Here is a 13,932-nt window from a genome sequence, read left to right as displayed (position 1 = left end):
CTAGAGTCTGCAGTATACAATTCTCCATAAAATTGTTGAAATCTACGCTGTATCATCTCTGCAGAGTCTAAAATAGAACCGTCTACCGCTTTAATCCTAGTTATCTGATTTTGAGTAACCAATTTTTTCAGTTTACGCGCTAGCAGCCTACCAGCTTTGTTGCCCCACTCAAAATGTTCTTGTTGAATGAGTTGCAACTTATGCGCAATATCATTCGCTTGGAGATCTTTCAAGGCTGTACGAGCCCTCTGGAGCTGGCCATAAACTCTGGAAGATAGGGATACCTTGTGTTGTTTTTCCAAAACAGAGATATTGGACTCCGCCTCTCTCGCTTGTGTAATCTTTTTTGGTGCGAGGCCTGAGATATAAACTTGCCCCGGAGAACTACTTTTAAACATTCCCACAGAAGAGGCTTTGGGTATGAGTCAGGGTCATTGAATTTTTGATATTCCTCTATGGCTAATCTAATGCTCTGGCAAAAGGTGTCATTCTCCAGCAAGGAGTCATTCAATTTCCAATAGCGTAGCCCGGACTGTACAGTTCGTGTCTGTATAGACAACTAGATCGCACCGTGGTCAGACCATGTTATGGGGCCTATACCCAGATCTCGAACCCGAAAGTTAAGCATCTTATCTAGTAAAAAATAATCAATGCGGGAATAGGATTGATGTGGGTGGGAGTAGAAAGTGTAGTCCCAAGTGTTGGTGTTCCGGTGTCTCCATATGTCTAACACTTCCCTATCCCTAATAAATATTTTGAGACATTTGCGGCCTTCAGCGGCTCCCAACCCTCCCCCGGACGAATTGTCCAGCCTTGGTTGGATGGTTAGGTTAAAATCACCCGCAATAATTAAATGGTTCTCCTCTACAGTGTTTAGGATATTGTCTAGCCTGTCCAGAAAATCAGTGTGAGATGTATTGGGAGCATACACATTTAGAATGGTATATATTTCTTTATCAATGTCTAACTGAACCAACAGGAACCGCCCCATGGGATCAGCTATATGTTTGATTACAGTTCCCTGGAAGTCCTTGTGGAGTAAAATGTTGACACCAGTGTATTTCCCTTCCACATTGGCTGCGGCGTGGAATTGGTGGGGGTAAAGTGGCCACTGGAGCAAATGTACATATTTTTGTTGCAGTTGTGTTTCCTGTAGAAGTAGGACATCTGCCTGTGATTTCTGCGCTTCCTGCTTAATATGCTGCCTTTTTTGAGGACTATTAAGGCCCTTCACATTTAAGGATCATAATTTGATGGACATCATAATGGGGATCTAATCAGGCTTCCTCTTGCGCACCCTGCCCTGAGTTTGAATCTTCCCTCTATACGCATCACCGACCATAAAATGGTACCCCCGGTATACATCACCCCCAATGCAATATACCATCCCTGCTCCAGATCATATAATAAATTCACTCTTGTGGATAATTTTTGTGCATTCCTAATGCAGTAAATAATTTTTTTGAGTCCCTCCCGTACCCACCCCCTCCCTCCTCCCCGTATCTGCCTATTTGCCTCACAGAACTGCGCTAAGGACATTCCGTGACGGCTGTGGGGGTAAGAATCGATCACGGAGCCCACCCCGCTGACCCCCCCCCCCATATCACAATGTAAATAAACCTCGTTTTAAACCATAACCTGAAATATGATTGCATGTGAAACCATCATTACTGTAGTCATGAACCAGAGTCCATCTTGTAAGATCTTCGCTCAGCGTGCTCTCGGAGAAATCAGCATTTCCCTTTGTCCTGATCAGAGGTACTGTCCCCCGAGTTTCGTCTGAGCCTTTTCCCTCCATTGCGGACCTCTGCCAACGTGGTGTCTCCATAGGTGCAGTAGAAGGCGGACCCCTTGAATTGGTGGTGGTGTTCACTTGATGACCTGCTGATCTTAAGATGGCCGCAGCTTCCACTAAGTTCTTGGCTGTGGTGGTGGTGCCATCAATAGTGATTGCAATGCCGAAGGGAAATAGCCAGCGATATCTTATATTCTCCTTTCGAAGTAGTGCTGTGATCTCCTTGAATTCCATCCTCTTCTTCAATGTCAGTGGTGAGAGGTCCGTGAAAATCTATATTTGGTGGGATTCCCATTCCCACGCCGCTTTCTTCCTTGCAATCTGATAGATTTGTTCTTTCACCGGGAATCTAGTGAAGCACACTATGATATCTCGTGGCCTGCCAGTGATTCTGGGGCCCAGAGTTCTATGTGCACGTTCCAGCTCCACCTGCATAGCAGAATCCCATCCTTCAATATTATCTGTTTTATGTTGCAGAAGGAAAGCGCAGAACCCCTGAATCATTTTCTCACAGTCAGCATACTTTTCCGTATCTGGTATGCCCCTGAATCTCAGATTGTTGCGCCTGCTTCTGTTTTCCAGATCTTCCATTTTAGCAAGTAAAGCGTCTGAATCCTGTGTGACCCTTTGTACGGATTTGTTTAGGCCGTCTAGTTTCTCAGATTGAGCATCTAGGCGCATGTCGCAGTCATCCACACGTCTCCCTATATCTGCCTTGTCTTCCTTTAATTGTTGGATGGTGGATAGAAGTTCCTTTTTGTTATCTTTCATTTCTTTTCTTATGTCCCCGAACCATCGGCGAAAATCATCCCTCGTGGGGATATCAGGTGCTGCCATCGGCACTCCACCGGAATCGCTCTCCTCCTCGGGTGCCGGCTCACTCGAGTCCGAGGTCCCAAGTGTGCTCTCAGGCCCCTCTTCCAAGTCGGGGAGTTTAGAGAACGCAAATTGTTTGAGATCTGGTCCTTTTTTGCGCTGTGCCATCGCGATGGTTTCCGCTTGCGATTTCGGGAGGTTTACAAGCTATATCTTTATTTTGCACGGCGGTCTCAGCGGGTGTCGGCCCGGGCTGTACAGGAGCTCTAGATCAGGCGGCCATCTTGCTCCGCGGCGAGAGTGCCCCCGGGAGCCTTTTCTATTAGCTCCATAGTTTGGCTGCTTCCTACCTCCTGCTCTTATTTCACCCACGATTACAGTTGGGGCTCCCCTGTAAGGCCGGCGAAATGCAGAGCAGATTGTTGCTGATATTGCCAGAAGAGAGCATGTATTTTTGTTCAGGCTAAATGATAAATTATCTAAATGTGTCAGCACAGTGGAAAGTAAAAGATCACCCATGCCAGAACTGCAGTTCTGTGATGGAAATCTTCTGTTATTCTTACCTTGGGTCTCTAGAACAGAGACAATGGACACTCTCCCACCCCCTTGCAAAATTCATTGGTGAGATGATTATTTGGATAAGTATTAATTAAGAAAAATGTGACCATACCCTAGATGACTACATCTGATATAGATTCCCCCAGTGTAAAAATGTAATCAGTTTGCTCAACACAACATATGCTGATATTACAAAAAGATGATTAAAGAGAGTTTACTACATTACACTTACTACATTTGATCTTAGCCAAAAGAATATAAGATTTGCCACAGTTAGAGCACAAGACTTGCCATAATGGGTCAGATTTGCCCAGTGTTCTGTTTTCATCAGTGGCCAATCCAGGTCACAGATACCTGACAGGATCCCAAAAGATCAATATATTCCCTGCTGATTATCCCAGAGATTTCCTCATGCCCACTTTAATAATGGTTTATACATTTTTCTTCTAGAAACTTGTCTAAATCATTTTTAAACCCAGCGACACTATCAGCTTCCACCACATCCTCCAGCAACAAATTTGAATTTCATTATAGATTGTGTAAAAAAAAAATTTTCTCCTATTTGTCTTAAATGTATAACCTAGTAACTTCATTGAATGTCTCCCAGTATTTGTACTTTTTGAAAGTGTAAGCAATTGATTCAAGTTTACTTGTTCCATTCCACTCATTATTTTATAGACCTCTATCATAACTGCCCCACAGCCTTCTCTTCTCCCAGCAGATGAGCCCTAACCTCTTTAGCCTTTCCTCATAGGAGAATCATTCCATCCCCTATTTCACTTGTGTACAAGTAATTTCACAAATATTTAAAAAAAAACTCTTTTTATTCATCTTTTTGTAATATCAGCATATGTTGTATTCAACAAATTGATAAGTTTTTGCACTGGGGTATTCTTACTTTTTTCTAATATTTTTTTTTCCCTCATTGTCAGGCTGATATAGTACCGTGTGCTGCGGCCAGCTCATGGCTCAATACACGATTGGATGTGCGTCCATAACCCCCAATGCAAAATGCACGAATCTCATACCCGCAATTCGTGCCGTGTTTCGAAGTAAACCTCTGCTGCAGGGGATTATCTTAAGCCACACCAATACATTCTTATAAGGTTCAACAGATCCCCTGAAGCAGCGATTTAACTCGAAACACGGCACGTGTTGGGATTGATGGGATTTTCATACCAAAGATAACAAGAAGGACAAAGTTAAATGCTTCTTCATTTTCATTTTATTTGCATAAAAAATTCCAAAAATATACCTGGACTTTTGGACTGATGATTATTTAAAAAGCAAAGAAGGTTTTTGGACCGGTAGTGCTTATAATGATGGTCCTTATTCAATTTCCTTAAGTAAGATTTCTATCTAAAACTATCATAATGTCAAGATAAGTAATTCTTTCCTTCCTATAAGAGAAAGTGAAATGTAGATTATTATCACACTGGTTTAACCATTCCAAACATTTCTCTAGGTGGTCTAAATCCCCTGCCCACAACATAAAAATATCATCGAAGTAACGTTTCCAGAGTTTAATATTTTTCCACTAGGGGCAAGCTGGCAACCAGTGTGCTTTAAAATCCCCTGCATAGAGGTTGGTTAAATCTGGGCCTATAGAAGCCCCCATTGCTGTACCTTTTATTTGCTGATAATAGACTCCATTGAAACTGAAAAAAAAAGTTTGCACGGCTATTCTAGCCAATTCCATTGTCAAACTATTTGGGACCCGCTATGAAGTTTCTCTTTTGCGGCATTGTTTGCACCACTTGCAGTACTTCTTCTTGGGGGATGTTGGTATATAATGCTGTAATGTCTATTGTAAACATGTATAAATCCCTGAAGGGATCTTGATATTGTTCCAAGATGGACATAATATGTGCTGCATCTCTAATGTATGCGAGAAGTTGGAATACATATTGACTTAAAAAAACCCATCTACAGATAGAGGATCTTTGTTAGAACCATATTCTCAATTAGCATTAGAAAAAGAAAAAATTGAAAAAAATGACATTTATTTAAAAAAGAAAGAACACATTATGATGGTGCACTAAGTGGGTCTTAGGTGGAGCCATTTCTGTGGCTATAACCTTACGTTTTGCACCAGACAAATTGTCTTTTGTAAGAAAAGCGATATCTCCTGTACCTCCAGTCTATATTATATACACAGGAGGTGATTCAGAGGCTCATTGTTTTGTCAATTTTGTAATATGCTGCCAATATATTTTCAGGTTTTTACTAATGCTATTGCAAGTGCTGGATCTGAAAGGCACAGCAAGTTTGTAGAGCAAGTGAGGAATATGGAGGTAAGTTCTTGTGTGATTGGTACAAGTATATTTCAATTATTTACTACCTTGGTAGTAAACTCTCATAAATTTTTGTAATAAATAAAACCTGGAAAGTATGTTAATGAAACAAAGTCGGTAGCAGGAAGCTTTTCCTTAGCTGACAGAGTCCAGTAGTGTACAGATCACACAGCAATGGACACATTCTCGCTGCTGTTTCGATGTATTTTTTGTGGTTGGCACTGCATATGTGATACTTCACTATGGGATTATGGCTAATCTTTTTAATGAAGTCTTGGATGCTGATATATACCTGCTTTAATACTGGGTGATGAGATTATGTTTGTCTTGTAACATGGGAGGTTTCTGTCAGGAGGTTCAGAAGCACTCTCTGCTTGTTTACTGAATTTTTTTTTTTTTTTGTATTTTAAGATTCTTTGACTAAATTTTAGTTTTATTGATGAGTTTTTATTTAGATTATGTATGTTTTAACTTGTAAACCGTTTTGGCTACATTTTTATTTGTAAAGGCGGTATACAAACCTTTTTAAATAAATAAATAAATATTCATTAGACCGGGTAATAGTGGGCAAATTATCTGGCTAAAGTTATTATATTCAGCAGGACAAACATCCCACTGATCACTGGCCAGTGGGATGTTTGTCCTGCTGACCACTGGCCAGTGGTCAGTGTTTTAAATAGGGCCAATTAGGCCTAAAATTATCCAGCCTTGTGTGGCCAGATAACTTTCTGCTTACCCAGATAACTTCAAAAGATATCTGGATAACCAGAGCTCCTTAAAACAAAAATAGATAAAATCAAGTCACGAGCCTCCTAGCCCAATTTCCCCACCACCGTTACCAAGAGTCTTACCCACCCACTGACCAGGACTCCCGTCCTAACCCCTTCATATGTTTTAAAATAAAAAGAAAACCATGGCACTGTGCCGGCCCTCCCTCCCTGCTAAATATAAATGAAAATCTCATCTTCTGAAACGCCCCCGCTCCCACCCAACCACCCAATACCTGAATTGGGGTCCTGTTTTTTATGCTGGCATCTCAGTGCAATGCAGTCCCGACTGCTTCTAGCATCACTCTGGTAATAGCACTGGAAACGTACTGTATGCTGGAAGCGGCCAGGATCACACTGCACTGCAATCCCAGCATAAGAAACAGGGCCCTGATTCAGGTACTGGGTGAGAGGGCTTCTGGTGCCAGTGTGGGGGAAGCAGGCCTAAAGTTATCCGCTAACCTTGCCGGATATACCTGATATTCAGCTAGGTTTGCTGGATACTTCAACCCCTTCCCGGATCACCCCAGGGCACCCCTTTTTTAACCAACTAAATTATAGCTGGATAAGTGGCTGAATATGCCAGATTTGCTACTTAGAGGGATAATGTGGCTTTTGAGTATGGACCTCAACATTTTTTATACATATATATTTATATATCCATATATGTATAAGTAGCCCTTTTGCTCTCAACTGGTGTGAGGTGGGTTCTCCAGCGTTCTTGCCCATGGGAGGAGGAAACATGTTTCAAGACTACTGGTGGATAGCATTGCTATATCATGTGACTTAGAAAAAAACAAACAAAAAACAGTCCACAGTTTGGCTCCCAAGATGTCTTTACTTCCAGACGTCAAAGCAGAAGATGACAGACTTCAGCAAAGTCAGTTGTTTATACATTCAATCGAAAACAGGCAAAAATCTTCACAACAGATCACTTCTTACAGATGATTAAGACTGAACTCGCTCATAGTATCCCTCCCGGTTCAAAAGAAAATGTATGGACGCCTTCTACTGGCATTGAGCAATTTCCACTTCTTTCCAGTCCAAGATGTCAAATTAATAAGCTGGTTTCCTGGACGTCATGTAATACTCAGGGGTCGGTTTCTTGATCTTCTAATGAGCACAATTCCAGGATTATCATATCTGGAATCTGTCCAATGACTGGGCTCAACCTTTAGAGTGGAAGGCGAGATGGAACATCACCAGAACTGAAGCAAAAGATTTCAGATTATTGGATCAGTACGCTTTTCTTATCTCTCCAAATGCTCTTTCCAGGTGAGAGCTGGCAACAAGCACTCTTGATGGATGTCTGCACCCCTGGAGTCCCTCAGGGTTGTGTCATCTCTGTGTTACTTTTTAATATATTTATGGCACCAATTTGCAGTTTGCTGGTAGGGCTCTGTGATTTTTTCATCTGCATTCAATCTAGTTGGGATGACACTATTAAATGTGTTTATTCACCATTTAGATGCTGACTTTTCCATAACAAACTGGCACTTAATATCGCAAAAATCAAGATCATTGTGATCCAGTATCTTTATACTCAATATTTGCCTTCTTCAGTTACTATTGATAATGTTCTGCTTCCGATTCTCCTCTGTGTAGAACTTAGGGGTTTGGATTGATTCTAATTTAACCATTCAGCAATGCATTAACACAGCTGCGAAATCTGGATTTTTTAAACTCTGAGTTCTTTGAGGATTAAAACATGTACTAGATTCTTCTGATTTTCATCCTTTAGTTATAGGCCTTAATACTTCCTTTGCTAGATTATTGCATGAACACTGAAAGTGCTGCAACTTCTATATAATTCAGCTGCATGGTTAATTTCAGGGAATAATATTAGGGAGCACATTTCTCCAATTCTAGCTGATCCCAACTGGATACAAGTACAGTACCTTGTTCAATTTAAAACTGCACTGTTGGTATACAATATGCTTACATTAGATTCTTTACCTTAGGTTAATGCATTATTATGTATGTATAACCCTACTCACTCTGGGGTAGATTTTATAAATGTACGCGCGGGCGTACTTTTGTTCGTGCACCAGGTGCGAACAAAAGTACGCTGGATTTTATAAGATACACGCGTAGCTTATAAAATCCGGGGTCGGCGCGCGCAAGGGGGTGCACATTTGTGCAACCTGCGCGCGCCGAGCCCAGCACACGCTGCCTGTTCCCTCCGCCTCCCCTCACCTTCCCCTCCCTTCCCCTCCCTTCCCCTCCCTTCCCCTACCTAACCCCCCCCTACCTTTGTTGGCAGATTTATGCCTGCGGAAAGCAGGCGTAAATCTGCGCGTGCCAGAGAGCTGCTGGCGCGCCATCACCCGACCCGGGGGCTGGTCCGGAGGCCTCGACCACTCTCCCGTGCCGGCGGCACGCCCCCGAAATGCCGCGTCACTCCCGACACGCCCCTCCATGCAAGCCCCGGGACTTACGCGCGTCCCGGGGCTTGCGCGCACCGCCGAGCCTATGCAAAATAGGCCCGGCGCGCGCAGGGGGGGGTTTGGGGTAGGTTTTCGGGGGGTACGCGCGTATCCCTTTGAAAATCTACCCCTCTCTGCAGTCCATGTAGAGAGGTATGCTGGATATTCTGTCTTTGAAATGGGCTTGCCTTGCTGAGACAGAGAGATTCTCAGTTGCTGCCCCAATATTTTGGAACTAGTTTCTTAAATATTTGTATCTCATGGATTGTACAGAAACCTTTAAAGATTTGCTAAAATTTGCTTGTTTAAACAGGCCTTTTTGTAAATATTCCATGGCAGATTTTTATGTTTAAGTACAGTGTTTTTTGCAGTTACATACTAGTTGTTAAGATTATGGCGCTATTGATTTGTTTGTCTTTTATGTGTTTTATAATCTTTTCTTTTCTTTTTTTTTTTTTCCATGTATTTGTAAATTTATATTATCTATGTTCCTTTGTACATTGCCTGGTACCTAGGCATAGGGGTTCATAAATCCAAATAAAGATAAAGATGGTGTAAATAACCCTGAAGAGTGGCAGGTCAGATTCTGCTCCAAGCATCATACTTCCACGAGAAAGACTGCATCTGGAGAATTCTGCAGCATTCAACAACAGCTGGGGGGGGGGGGTTATTCCCCATGAAGAAGGGTCCCTCGTAGCACAAGAACCATATTTTCAGGAGTAATATTGTAATGCGTGCGTTTACACACATAGGGGTAGATTTTAAAACCCCTGCGCGCGTAAATCCTCCCGGATTTACGCGCGCAGGGCACTCACGTGCCGGCGCGCAAGTCCCGGGGCTTCGTAAAAGGGGCGGGAGGGGGCGTGCCCAAGGAGCGTGTCCGGGGGCAGGGGGTGGTCCGGGGCAGGTCCGGGGGCGTGGCCACGGTTCGGGGACAGGCCAGGAGGGTGGTCCCGAGTCCCCCGGCACTGCGGCCTGTGCCGGGGGATGCTGGGACGGCGCGCGCAAGTTACGCCTGCTTCAAGCAGGCGTAACTTGCCCAACAAAGGTAGGGGGGGGGGGATTTAGGTAGGGCTGGGGGGTGGGGTAGATAGGGGAAGGGAGGGGAAGGTGGGGGGACGTGGGAGGGAACGGAGGCAGGCTGCACGGTTCGGCGCACGCAGGCTGCCGATTTTGCGCAGCCTTGCACGCGCCGACCCCAGATTTTATAAGATACGCGTGGCTACGTGGGTATCTTATAAAATCTGGTGTACTTTTGTTCTCGCCGGTGGCGCGAACAAAAGTACGCACGCGCGTATGTTTTGAAGATCTACCTCATAAGTTATACCGATTTAGAAAGCAGGGTTATGCGCACAAGTCTGTTTTGAAAATTATCCCAGCAAAACTATCAGTACACAATTATACCTGCTGTTTGGAGTGCATAGTTTTTGCCAAGAGAATTTTACCTTTTTAAAATTGAAAAATGTGCATGCAAGTCCCTACCCTACCCTATCCAGACCACCCACTTGATCATTACTCCTCAATGGGGCGGATTTTAAAAGGAGCGCAAATAGCCTACTTTTGTTTGTGCTCCAGGCGCAAACAAAAGTACGCTGGATTTTAGTAGATACGCGCGGAGCCGCGCGTATCTGCTAAAAACCTGGATCGGCGCGCGCAAGGCTATGGATTTTGTATAGCCGGCGCGCACCGAGCCGCGCAGCCTACCCCCGTTCCCTCCAAGGCCGCTCCGAAATCGGAGCGGCCTCGGAGGGAACTTTCCTTTGCCCTCCCCTCTCCTTCCCCTCCCTTCCCCTACCTAACCCACCCGCCCGGCCCTGTCTAAACCCCCCCTTACCTTTGTCGGGGGATTTACGCCTCCCTCTGGGAGGCGTAAATCCCCGCGCGCCAGCGGGCCTCTTGCGCGCCGGGCCACGCCCCCGGACCGCCCCGGGCCGTAGCCACGCCCCCGTACCCGCCCCCAAAATGCTGCCGACACGCCCCCAAAACGCCACGACTGGGCCCGCCCCCGACATGCCCCCGACATGCCCCCCTCGGAGAACCCCGGGACTTACGCGAGTCCCGGGGCTCTGCGCGCGCCGGTAGGCCTATGTAAAATAGGCTTACCGGCGCGCAGGGCCCTGCTCGCCTAAATCCGCCCGGTTTTGGGCGGATTTAGGCGAGCAGGGCTCTTAAAATCCGCCCCAATGTGTGTAAATGTACATGCATATAGTATGCATGTGCCTAATCTTAAATGCATATCAGTCACTCAGTTTTCTAAAGGGCCATTTCTACTTTATTCACAGAAATTTCTTTGAAAATTACCCTTGCAGTGTACTGGGATTAGAAGACGAGTCTCTTTTTGGTTATTTATTATATACTGAAGGATCATTCTTGGTTGGGGCAGCAAGGCGAGCCCATTTTAGAGAGTGGACTGTTTCGAGCTATGTGTCATGCAGATGTCTCAAAATACATTTTCCCTTCGGCTTGACTTAAACAATCATTTGGATGTTTTCAGATATTTGGATGCTTTTCTCTGACTGAAATCAGCCATGGCAGCGATGCCAAGCACATGAGGACAACTGCCACGTTTGATGCAAATGCAAAGGTCAGTCTTTCCTGTGCAGCTGCCTTGTTTCATTCTGGGACCCTAGAGCAATTGAACATACATTTGTATTATATTGTGTTATCAGAAAAACAAACCAGCATTATTGTTGTATATTATTTTAGTTTTTCTTACATTTGGGAGCCTGGTTTATTCCATTCTGTCTTGCTTACCGTAACTATAGACTTACCATGAGAATTATATGAGGGAATGGTAAGTCTATAGTCTATAGTCTATGGTTTAGTGTGCCATATTTTGAAAATGGAAGTTTTCATCATCAACCAAATTTATTCATAAGTTATGTGAGCTGCTTGGTAAGACATGGGAAGAAATTGGGCAACTTAATATCTGTGCCTTGACAGAGATCTGTTTTCGTGAATGATGGCATGTTTAGCAGCTGGCTGTGTGTTGAAGGCTTGTGTGTGGGTGTCCAGTGCTGTTCTATAGTCGTGTGTATTCCACCCATGTACCCACAAGAGACTGATAAAAAAAAAAAAAAAGTACCTTTCACATTATTTACCTCTGATAGACCAGACATTTCGAATTCCTCCTCAGCCCTTGTTGAACCCAATCAGATATCTCACATTCTGTGAGCTATTTCCTGATGTGGCCAAGGAGAGAAAGGCGAGTAGCAGAGTGTGGCATTCAGATCTTACTTCAATGTTACTTATAAATTTAGAGTTATTTTTACCTTGCATGAGCTCACAGCACATGAGAGCTTTGCACACCTGCCTAAAACATTTCAGGGAGAGCTATGGAAAGTGCTCCATTAACATTCTACACCTCCAACTATGCTCTTCCTTCTTACCTGCTGGCAGATATTCAACTTGGCATTCAGCCTCAACCACAAAAATCATAAGAGGGTATGAAGTTTTTGATCACCAGCAGCAACCAAATAATGACAGTTGGTGAGTGAAAAGACATTCTCAGAATATGCTGGTAACTTCAGGTCAGGAAAAGAGATGCACAAATCTTTCAAAACTAGTTTGGTGGAAATTCATTCTATATTTTTTTCTCTATCAAATTAAAAACAGGTTTGACAATCCATTAGATTTCCAAGTCTGACCAACCCCCAGGCAAGTTCTTTATGTAAAACTCTTCCCTGTTGTGGGAGGGACCACAAAAATAACTCCACCTCTTAGCTGTGTGTTTAGGGACAGATACATGTAATGCGCCCACACAACTAAAGGCTCTCCCAGGGATGGGGAGGAGAGGCTGGAGCAGAGAACAGAACAATACGTGATAACATAAAACCCACCTTATGTAGCTTCATCAAGTGTTGCATATAAAATTGGTGCATGCACAGTTCTTATACTCTATAGCAAACACAGATACTCTATAGCAAACACAGATAAATGACATTATAGTAACAATAGAAAGAGAATTTTATTAACATGGAAAAGTGAGGAAAATCAGGTTGCAGGATATAAAAGAAAAATCACTAGCCCTATTCTGTATCTCAGTTCAGTTCACTTGCAAAATACTTCAAGCTGCCACCTAAATTCTGGCCAGAATAATAATATAAGTTCTCAGTTAGTTCTCACGTGAGTTCTGCTTTCCTTTTCTTTAGATAAGTTGCTCCACTATGTGCTTGATGAAGCCAATGCAGATGCTTGAGATCCTGTGGCTGCAGAGTCCACTTGCTTCAGGAGATTGGAAGTCCTGGTTCTCACACAAAAAAAAAAAATAACTTCCCTCTCTACTCTATATAAAATCGTGACAAATCTTCTGAATGTCCCTGCAACTAAGTCAGCCTGATACTGAATGTATGTGGATACAATTCTAAAGAGTGTCCTTCTAGCTATAAATGAAACAAAAGATCAGGAAATACTTGAAACTCACACTCTTTTCCCTCACTACAAAATAACAAACTACTGCTTTCTCGGCACTGCTATATAATTCCTATTCTACAGACTATGGCTATGAGGAATGCTCCCATCTATCTGCAACTACTCTTTCTTTTTTGGTAACAGCCATGTGGCTGGGGTAGGAACCTCACCTCATTGCTATGTCCTTCTGATTTTCCTTGCTCTGCCTGTCTGACTGTACACAAAAGAAAACCTTTCTTTCATACCTAATTAAAAATGTTCATTAGCAGTTGATCCCCTGCTCCTCATTGGCTCTGGTCCAGGATTACACCCCAAGTTCTGATTCCAAGAACTTCCATAGGTCCATTCAACTCAAAAATTTCCTTCTGTGGAACTATCCATTTAATCTTAACAATTGTAGCCAGGTTCACTTGGTGTCACTGGCTTCCAGCCATGGCACCCGCACCCTCCCCCTCCCCCCCTTTGTAGTGGAGCCAGAGGGTAATTTAACATTTTGCATAGGTGAGAAGGACTTCTGTAAGTGTCAAAGGAAAGCATTTGCATTGTCCCCTCTCTGTCTCAACCAACAAAGTTACTGCCAAGTAATTCACGTCACCAATGGCCTTTACTTCAAATCTGTTTATATCCTTTTGAAGATGCGGTCTCCAGAACTATACACATTTTCCAAATGTGGTCTCAACAGGGACTTATACAAGGGCAATGTCACCTGCTTATTTCTGCTAACCATTCCTCTCCCTGTTCAGCCAAGCATCTTTCTGGCATTTGCCGTCATGTTATCCACCTGTCTGGCCACCTTAAGATCATCAGATATGATCACCCGAAATACCGCTGCTCTTTCATGCAGAATTTATTCCCTATACTGTGCC

General features: G+C 43.6%; 1 protein-coding gene across 2 annotated transcripts in view; it reads left to right on the top strand.

Moving 5' to 3' along the window:
- The window catches only part of ACOX3 (acyl-CoA oxidase 3, pristanoyl), a 255,408-nt gene that overhangs the window by 21,582 nt on the left and 219,894 nt on the right, over positions 1-13,932 (top strand). For both annotated transcript variants that reach the window (XM_029591761.1, XM_029591769.1), the window contains exons 4-5: positions 5,389-5,463; positions 11,151-11,240. In XM_029591761.1, coding sequence (XP_029447621.1) covers positions 5,389-5,463; positions 11,151-11,240 — 165 coding nt within the window. The remainder of the gene's footprint in view (positions 1-5,388; positions 5,464-11,150; positions 11,241-13,932) is intronic.

The sequence above is a fragment of the Rhinatrema bivittatum genome, chromosome 1, assembly GCF_901001135.1.
Source record: "Rhinatrema bivittatum chromosome 1, aRhiBiv1.1, whole genome shotgun sequence".
NCBI lineage: Eukaryota > Metazoa > Chordata > Amphibia > Gymnophiona > Rhinatrematidae > Rhinatrema > Rhinatrema bivittatum.
Note: the sequence above shows the minus strand (reverse complement) of the source record. Positions and strands in the feature narration are given on the sequence as shown.